Source organism: Cornus florida, unplaced genomic scaffold (assembly GCF_030987335.1).
Source record: "Cornus florida cultivar Cherokee Brave unplaced genomic scaffold, ASM3098733v1 CherokeeBrave_3.0.0_Hap2_Chr11, whole genome shotgun sequence".
Lineage (NCBI taxonomy): Eukaryota > Viridiplantae > Streptophyta > Magnoliopsida > Cornales > Cornaceae > Cornus > Cornus florida.
The window spans coordinates 129,696,022-129,706,316 of record NW_026775581.1 but is presented as its reverse complement, the minus strand read 5'-3'; the positions used below and the strand labels follow the sequence as shown (position 1 = coordinate 129,706,316).

Genomic DNA, 10,295 nt, shown 5'->3' with positions numbered 1-10,295 from the left:
ATCTCCTTTATAATGAACACAAATTTTATCTTCTCTCATGTTTGGTTCTGTAAATTTTTTTTTTTTTCATTAACAAAAAATACACATTACTCAAACACTCACTTTGTCCATTTAGAAATTCGAACTCTCACCATTTACTTTTAAAAATTAAGGAGATACCACTAGGTTGTAATTCCCTTGTCCAATTCTGCATTAGAGACACTAAAATATTGAATCGACACAAAAAATTATAATTTGGTGATTGAAAGTTAAGCATTCAAGACTACCTAAGAGTAAAATAAATTTATGAATTTCAATTTTAGATCAGTTTCTTTGATTGAATGGAAAGGCGACGAACTTTTTTTTTTTTAGTTAAAAGGAAAGGCGACGAACTTGGAAGCGACCATTTTCATTGTTTTGTAGAGGCATGGGTGCGTGAGTTTGTAACATCTGAGAGAATATTTGCTCCGCATATAGAAGGGCCTAACATATCAGTGTCGTGCACAAATTGAGTTACAATTAATAATAATTGGCCCAATATTTAGTTAAAATTAACAAACACCTAATTGTCAATTGTAGAATTAAACTCAAACATGTCCCTCACCGAACACTACCTCCTTCGCGCGTGCCAACACTCTCCTCGTCTTGTTGTAGGGGAGGCAGCTATGATTCTCTCTCTCAAACAGGAGACGCATGCAGGTCCCGACTCCAGAAATGCTCTATTTATAGAGGCGGAGAGTAGTACCACACACATGGTACAGTAGAGACCCAATGCATTCTTCTCTCTCACCATTGATTCTCTCTTTCTAGTCGGACGCCGATGATTTTTAGGTCTCAATTCTCGCCACCCAGACTCGATTCCAGGTTCATTCGCTTATTATATACGACGTGTATATTATATACATATATGTATGCATTTTGCTCAATTGTCAAATTGATTTAGAGCTAAACTTTCTCCAACATTCTTGATCTTAATCAATAATGGTTTTATTTTTCCTGCTGTGATTTATATTGTTCTAATTAGTATAATCGTTTTTTTTTTTTTTTTCTGATTCGAACGTCAGTAGGTGGTAAAACCGTAAAAAGTTGTGTATATATACACATATGTATATATCTGTATATACGCATATATGTGCTTGGAATCGTGTCCTTTTTTATTCAGTGATTTCAATCTGCTTTTGGTACTTCTGTGTTGGTTCTTCGCGTCTTTCGTCATTAATTCTGAAGTCTGTATATTAAATCTGGGTTAAATAATTATCCCATTATTTTTTTTTTGTTTTCTATTAATATGTCCACTTTTTAAATTATTTAACACATTCTCTCTCTCGGAACCCAAATGTGTAAAAGTAATGTTTTGGCATGTTCCTGATTCACGTTGGTTTTTCTGGGTAAATATTTGTATTATGCAAGTTATTATTCCGTAACGTGATGTACTTTTTCTCTGTCAAGAAATATTATTTTATTTAGCTGTCCCTGTTTATTTGGTAAGTATTTACCTGTCCGGCTGTCCCAGTTGTTTGCCACTCCGATTTGAATTAATTAGGATTTTATTTATTTATTTATTTTTCACGCTATTTATGTCATTGATACAATCTAGTTGTATTCAATCCTAAAATTCAAAATTCAAGTCTAACTCAATTTTAATTTGATTTTGAATTTTTAGTTTAATTCAAATCCACCAACTCAGTTCAACTAGAAGAATAAGATGAAATATGGCCCAAGTTAGATTTTCATATTGGTGGTTAGACTTTTGGAATTTTCTACTAATTCCGTATGTCTGATGAATGGCAACGGGAAGAATTCAGGACAGGCTTGGGGTGAGGGATCCTTCCCCGTCTCCGTTTAAGAGATGGCACCCGGACTCCGCCCCCACAACCATTTCTAAAATGACCTCAATCCCCATCCCAGTTAAAAACCCTAACCATTTCTATGCCCCACCCCACTAAGGAAATTTAAAATAATAATTAAATCCGACAGCTAAAACATTTATAATAGCTTTGGTCTACACCCTGTAGATCAGATTTGCATAACGTTAGTTTTGGGATAGGGATAGCATATGAATCCCAATTTTAATTTATAAATGAATCAGGTGATTAGCACTTCTTCTCTATCAATAAATTATCTAAAAAGAAATAAAGTCCGGCACATTTTACTCTTTTTTGAGTTTGAGAATTTGAAATGGTGGACAAATCTAAGTACTTTTCGTGGTTCTTTCCTCTCTTATTTGAAGGCATACACCTTATTTGTATACTTTGTTAATTATAAAAGATCACATGAGCTTTTGCTGCCATGCAATCTTGTTTTTCACTTTTTACGTATTTAAATTTGTTTTGATGACTTAAATTTCTTTGGTCTGTGTCTGGTGCTGCTTCCCAGGATTTTCCTTCTATTCTTTTAGGACCATATATATAGATAGAGGGAGATTCAGAGTAGATATAGACAGTACATCAATTACAAAAATTCAGAGTACAGAGAAGGAAAGCAGCTCCATCTGCTGTTAGTTTGGACCAAGGGTTCCCAAAAGAGTGTAAAAGATGGGTTTCTGGACACTCTTCGGGGTGGCTTCTATGCCTATGCTGCAGGTGCTGATAATAACCGTATTAGGAGCTTTCATGGCAACTGATTATCTCAATCTTCTTCCCTCAGATGCAAGAAGGTACCTGAACAAGGCAAGTCCTGCAATATGTTTCATTTACATGCTGAGTATATGTAAATCAACACTTATATTTTCAGAAAATATAAGCATAGTTCTGCTTTGTTAACAACGTTGTTGGATTTTCTTCATTTTCATAAGTCTTCGTAATATTAAGAATTTTTAGTGCAATCGCAGATTGTGTTCATGGTGTTTACTCCCTCGCTCATTTACTCAAGTCTGGCTCAGACTGTCACCATAGAAGACATCATCTCATGGTAGGCTATGTAAATAGTAGTACTTTTTTCTTTGCGCATCCTCTTGATGTGTTAACTTCCATTTTTTTAATAAAATAAAGTTTAGGAATTAATAAGTGTGATCCATGGAAGATGTTTCCTGTATTAAAAAAAAAAAAAAAAAAAAAAAAAAAAAAAAAAAAATTGAAAAACATACTGTGCAGAACTGCAGATATATACTTTTGGAAGGTAATCAGAGGTGTTGGACTGATTCTGATATACATATATACAAGTTACTCAAAGATGGTAAAATTCTGAAACAATTCGAAATAATACTGATGCTCCATTTCCTAGTTGTTTATACTCCTATTACACAAATTAAAGCAAAATACTGCATGGTAATTTCAGTTTTCTGTATGCAATTTCCTAATAAAAAACTGCTTGACTAGGGCAGATGTTAAGATCTTTGAGGAACATTGGTCACTAATATTTATGGCAAACAAAATTCTAGAGTAATGCTATGATGCATTGAAAAGAAAAGGACAAAAAGAAAGAAAAAAAGTTCAATGGTTAGGCAAGAAAGGAATTATATTTTTAGTCTTTATCTATTTAATGAATCAAGGGCACATATGAAACGCAAAGCTAGGTTCAAGAAGTCAACTATGTGTCTATTGTCTATTGAGAGGCTCACACATTTAGACATAGTTTTCAACAAATTTGGGGCTTCATGTTTCTGAGGCATCCTCAAGGGATTTTCTTTGTGGTTATTAGAACAAATGGACATGCAGCCTTAGCTTCTAAGCTATTAACTTTAAAGCATACTGCTGAAACTATTCTGTTTTTAACTTATATTCAGGTGGTTTATGCCTGTTAATATCGGGCTAACCTTTCTAGTTGGGGGAGTACTAGGATGGATAGCAGTGAAAATACTGAAACCAAAGCCGCATCTGGAAGGCCTGGTCATTGCCATGTGTTCAACAGGTAATTATGATAGATGATTGCTTCCATCCCTTTCTCAGCATGCAGCATAAATTTTGTTTTCTCATTTGTATGCCGTTTGTAATGTTTGTTATAGGAAACATGGGAAACATGCTGTTGATACTGGTGCCTGCAATTTGTAAGGAGAATGGCAGTCCATTTGGTGATCATATTATTTGTGCTTCCACTGGACTCTCGTACTCATCTTTCTCCATGGCGGTAAGGCAATTTCATATGCTTCGAGACCAAAATCCTGTAACTGATCATGCGAAAGCACATGACATAATAAATGGGTTATATGCATGAGGATCCGAAAGTTAATAGTCTCCTGTTTGACCCTTATCATGATTGGGTCACTTTGTGAACCAAAACATAAGCATCAACGGATCCTAGAAATCCTTATCGGTAGGAGTTGTTTCATACAGTTTTGTATGGTTCCGAGACTGATAGAACCTTGTTGGAATGCCTGTAGAGTCTCAAGGAGTTCATGTTTTCTGTTCCTATGTCATGATCAATATTACCGTATCATATGAAATGTTTTTTGAGTTGATCTGTTTTCGATCTATGTTCTTATCAATGTTTTTTTCTCATTTTTTGCAGCTTGGTGCTTTCTTCGTATGGACTTACACTTACCAAATAATGCGAAGTTCATCCCTGAAATACAAATCACTAAAAGCAGCAAATGTGGCCCCCATGGTACCCAACGAGGATTTAGATGCTAATGCCAAGACCCATCTTCTCAAGGGAAATCAAGAGCATGTTGCTATACTAGTTCCAACAACGAAATCCACTGAAGAGGATACAGAAAATCAAACTGTAAGTTCCGTTTGCTTCAATTTCCAAGGAAGTACGATCATTAACCAGAATAAAAAGGAGTATTCAGTACCTGGCCTATGAGTGGCCCACACATAATTCAACATAATTTCTTGAAATTTTCAAAATTACCTTATTTGCAGATTGTACCCCAAGTGTCTACCAGTAAGGTGGAGAAAGGGAATGCATCATTCTGGAACAAAATATATGGAGTTCTTCACCAGATTTTGGACGTGGTGTTGGAACCTCCAACCCTTGGTGCGGTGAGTTCTCATAAAAAATTTACCTTAATTTCTTTGCTTAATATGAGTATGGAGAGTTCAGTATTTCACATCATAGATGTAAATATCATACTAAGCTTTTCCACCTATTATCAGATTGTAGGATTCATCTTTGGGGCGATCCCATGGCTTCATAATCTTGTAATTGGTGACACAGCTCCTCTGAGAGTGATCCAAGACTGTAGCAAATTACTTGGGTATGTAGTTTATTATTATAATTATTTTTTTGGGTAGTTGTGTTTTTATTATTAACAGTTAATGATTAATTTCTGGCTGAATATGTTCCTTCCTGATCAATTATAATTCAATCGAAACTCATCCATTTTATAACTTAAATTTAATCTTAGCCGTCAATATATATATATTTTTGTTTGTGTAACTACTTTACAATATACAGTACTTCCTGAAATGGAACTCTGGTGATAGCCCTGTAAATCATTCCATACTCCCCCCACCCGTAACCACACGCAGCCTCATCTCGTTTACAGTTTCATTTGCAGCCAACTGACAATGGAACAACTTTTCGTGCAGGGATGGAACGATACCTTGCATCACCCTTATATTAGGAGGCAACCTCGTAGGTAGAGCTGAGCTCTTGATGCCCTTTTTAGTACTAATATGAAGTATCGGAAAAACTGCAAAGCTAACAAAGCATTGCTATGTGTTGGACTGAACAGGCCTACGCGATGTCAAATTGAAACCATTGATCATCATTGCAGTCATTTGTGTGCGATACCTGATACTTCCCGTGATTGGTATTGGTGTAGTTAAAGCAGCCTCCAAGCTTGGCTTCCTTCCGGCAGACCCATTGTTCCACTTTTTGTTACTGATTCAGTTTACATTGCCACCTGCAATGGCTATTGGTAAGAAATTTTTGGAACATCTGATATGGTTCTAATTGTATTATCGTGGTCCTTATAATTGGGAAAAAAATGAACCTACTTCTGGCAAGACTTTTGTTGCTTTTGCGCCATCCTTGCATTTTCTTGACTGACTATAATTCCGATGGTATTGAGAAATATAACCAGAAGTGAAGTTAAATTAGGACTGTCCATTTAATATTATGCGTATTTAGTACTTGTAATGTTTGAGCTCTATATCATCACTAATACAATGTGTTTTAACTTTAATTACCTTATACAAACTAATTATGATGAGAATGAATGATAATGCAGGCACCATTTCACAACTGTTCGATGTGGGGCAAGACGAGTGTTCGGTCCTCATTTTGTGGACTTACCTGGTAGCTTCTCTAGCTCTCACTGTTTGGTCGACAGTCTACATGTGGATCTTATCCTGAAGATCTTACGCTCAAAACAACATAGCAACCACACTGATCATCCTACCCGAGGGGTCCATATATATATGTACTCATATTTAGGGAGGGAAAAGCTTCCCCACATTAAGCGAGGGAGCCACTGAATTGAGCTTTCTTTTTGGTCCAATTTTGTTTTTCTGATTATGATCTTGTTCAAGTTTGCATCTTCTACATACCTTGAATAAGGAGATAGATGATGATGGATAGTTTATCGGCTTCTTCCTTCTACAGATAATTTCATTTCGACTCTGGAAGACCCTTCCCAATTAAAACCTAATAGGGGCCATGGTGTTTTTCAGTCAAATTCGATCGTTTGGGGCCTGGAAATCACGATTTTTTATCTTATAGAAAGATGATAAAATATTTCATGATTTTTGTTGGAGGTGTAATCGAATTCAAATTATTTTGATTTCTAATATTTATCTTAGTTTAGTGGATTAGGTTTTATTTTCTTTTTATTAATTATTTATTACTCTAAAAGATAGTTTAGTTTTGGACTTATTTTAGGATTCATTTTGTTTATAGGATTTATCTAATGTATAAACACAATTTATTATTCATTAATAAAACATCAGAATTGATTTCTTTTAATTTTGTGCACTATTCCTTCATGATATTAAATGGGGGTTAATATATATATATATATATATATATATATATATATAATTATTTTAGTTAGATACCCCTCGTATAGAAATAAAATATATATATGAAGTAGAAAAGGAGTATTATTCATTAATAAAACATCAGAATTGATTTCTTTTAATTTTGTGCACTATTCCTTCATGATATTAAATGGGGGTTAAAATATATATATATATATAATTATTTTAGTTAGATACCCCTCGTACCTTTTCTACTTCATATATATATTTTATTTCTATCTCCTTTTCTACTTCATATATATATTTTATTTCTATACGAGGGGTATCTAACTAAAATAATTACTCCTTTTCTACTTCATTCATCATGGGGGAGTCCTCTAGTAAAAGAATCAAATGTATTATAGCATACCTTCTTAACCATATGGATGAGCACGATGACCATAAGTAGGCCAAGAAGTAAGCGCCATGGTCCTCTCGTGACAGACATCATTTCCATTGTCTTTGTTGGTGACAGAGGACAGAGATTTTAAGATCATGCAAACTTCCGGTGAGGCACCACCAAGCCAAATCATTAAATTGGTCTAAACATCATTCACACCGAGATATATATATATATATATATAAGGCACCACCAAGCCAAATCATTAAATTGGTCTAAACATCATTCACACCGAGATATATATATATATATATATATATATATATATATATATATCAATCATAGGAGTAAAATGAATATACTATGAAATTAGAATATTAGATATGGGCGTAAGGCTTTTCTAAGTAACCAGCTTCCTTCAATACGAAGGGACTGAACATATATATGATGAAAAGTCCACACACACACATATATATATATATATCATAGGAGTAAAATGAATATACTATGAAATTAGAATATTAGAAAAGGGCGTAAGGTTTTTCTAAGTAACCAGCTTCCTTCAATACGAAGGGACCGAACATATAATGAAAAGTCCACATATATATATATATATCTATATATATATATCATAGGAATAAACTGAATATACTATGAAATTAGAATATTAGATACGGGCATAAGGTTTTTTTAAGTAACCAGCTTCCTTCAATATGAAGGGACAGAACATATGATGAAAAGTCCACCCGACTATTTTGAATTCAAACTTTTGTGATCTATATATTCCCATTTTATCGGAATCACAGATAGATTCAATTATTGTAACGGCTCAAAAAAAAAAAAAACCCAAAATAGTAATAATAAAATATAAAAAATTTCGGCATGACCTCCGCAGAAAAAGTCTTACTACAATCTGTTAAAAAACATAAAAAAATGCAATGGTCTCACTAGGCTTAAAACTAATCTATCATATCCTCCAAACAAGGAACACACTTTAGTTACATCAAGTTACAGTTCATAAAATATAGCTAAAATTTTAAAGTCCATAACTTACAACATTACACATATTAAATTAAAATCTCACAAAATAGTTAAGATTACATTTATAAAATATTAGACTTCTAATACAAAAGATAGCAAAATAAAATAGGTATCCAATCTCGTCTAAATTTATGGTGGATCGTCGTCCGCCACCTCGTTTCCTTGTCTTGAAAAATGTTAATAATAAAGGGGTGAGCATAATGTCACGGGCTTAGAGATTTGGCGCAGCGGCACGGCCCGTGCGGCACCAAGGCGTTGCTTCAGCTCGCGCAAGCGCCCTGGTCAGCCACCACGACCTGCCCTCCCAAGGATACATGCTGACTGGTTTCGGCTTGCCATGGCCTCGTCAGGGGAACGGCTCCAGCTCCCGACCAGTTTGTGCAGGGATGGCCAACTCCCTTCTTCATAGTCAAGTCCAAGACTAGCGACAAGCACCTCGAACTGAACCGAGTCGACCTGCCTGAACTCTGAAGAGGTACCATCCTGTGGTCCTGCACGCCCCTTCCCTGGAACCATTCCCAGTCAATGAATGTTCTTAGCCAACCAGCATGCATCTCTTCTATGCTCATGGCGTCGTTAGGAATCGGATCGTGACATTCTCCCCCACCCAAATCCTGCGACGCCCTCGTTGCAGTGCGGCGCTGACTCCGCTGCGTCCAACATTCCAAAGCCTGTCTCCTCCAAGTGGTATGCTCGCCTGCCCACCATCGCTTCCTTGTACAACCCCTGGCTGCACTCGCCCAATGATAGGGTTTCGGGCTAAAGGGACGCCCACTTCTTCGGGACGCAACCCCACGTTATACCGCCTCCGCGACACCCCGAGCAAACAAGCGCCCTCCGGCTGACTTGATACCCGCCCTTCACAACGGTTTGCACGCCTCTTGAACTTGCAAGAACTTTGGTGCGCGCGGCCCTCCGGCCATTCGATGCGCGCGGCCCTCCGGCTTAAAGGACGCGTCTTCATGGGGAGATGGAGGCTCTCCTCCAACAGCATTGATTGCCCACCGACGCTTTAGTGCACCGTCTTCATTCTCAAGACCCCCGGATCGACAAGGGGGCACACCTTTGTGCTTTTCCCCAAGTCCTGCTCTGATACCATTTGTCACGGGCCTAGAGATTTGGCGCAGCGGCACGGCCCGTGCGGCACCAAGGCGTTGCTTCAGCTCGCGCAAGCGCCCTGGTCAGCCACCACGACCTGCCCTCCCAAGGATACATGCTGACTGGTTTCGGCCTGCCATGGCCTCATCAGGGGAACGGCTCCAGCTCCCGACCAGTTTGTGCAGGGATGGCCAACTCCCTTCTTCATAGTCAAGTCCAAGACTAGCGACAAGCACCTCGAACTGAACCGAGTCGACCTGCCTGAACTCTGAAGAGGTACCATCCTGTGGTCCCGCACGCCCCTTCCCTGGAACCATTCCCAGTCAATGAATGTTCTTAGCCAACCAGCATGCGTATTTTCTATGCTCATGGTGTCGTTAGGAATCGGATCGTGACAATAAGCTCAGTAGGAAGTGTCTAAGACACACTTCTTATGACCCTGTGAATCCACGTATAGAATAGAAAATAAGAGAACAGGATCATATTATACGGGGGATGTATACCATAACCACAACATCCCATATAAACACATATGCCATCCAATTCAAAAACACGCCATGTATGCCAATGAAGTACAATGCCATGCTCATGTCGCTCCCCATTTCTGAAACATTTCCCTTTCAACATCCAAACCGTTAGTGTAATCCGATCCAAGGCCCTTCCAAAGCGTCACGAGGGATGGGTTGGCTAGTTTTTTCCTGACCACATGGTACCTTCATGGCATCGTCTGGGTAGCTCAACCACACTAGAGTCTCTCTAATCCCCCTCTAAATCACACTAATACCATGGATCATTAGGCGCCTCCTAGGCGTCCGGGTTTTCACAAACGCTTTTAGAAAATATTTTCCCAAAATTTAATTTCCTTTGTTTTGAAAACACTTTTTCCATTTCTCTTCTCAGTGAATGCAAGAATGCTCTATGTTTCAAATCATCAA

At 37.4% G+C, this 10,295-nt stretch overlaps 1 protein-coding gene across 2 annotated transcripts; it reads left to right on the top strand.

Annotated features, from left to right (window-relative positions):
- The first annotated feature begins 677 nt into the window (after nt 1–677).
- Nucleotides 678–6,677, top strand: LOC132286330 (protein PIN-LIKES 5-like). Of its 2 annotated transcripts, none has more exons than XM_059788648.1 (10): nt 678–843; nt 2,356–2,889; nt 3,704–3,828; nt 3,923–4,044; nt 4,426–4,641; nt 4,782–4,901; nt 5,016–5,116; nt 5,451–5,500; nt 5,597–5,782; nt 6,095–6,677. In XM_059788648.1, the coding sequence occupies exons 2-10, from the start codon at nt 2,819–2,821 to the stop codon at nt 6,217–6,219; spliced, it is 1,116 nt and encodes a 371-aa protein (XP_059644631.1). In that variant the 5' UTR covers nt 678–843; nt 2,356–2,818; the 3' UTR covers nt 6,220–6,677. The 2 variants fall into 2 exon arrangements, with proteins under 2 accessions (XP_059644631.1, XP_059644632.1); XM_059788649.1 differs by lacking the exon at nt 678–843 and having other exon boundaries at nt 869–2,648; nt 2,810–2,889.
- Nucleotides 6,678–10,295: the final 3,618 nt, after the last annotated feature.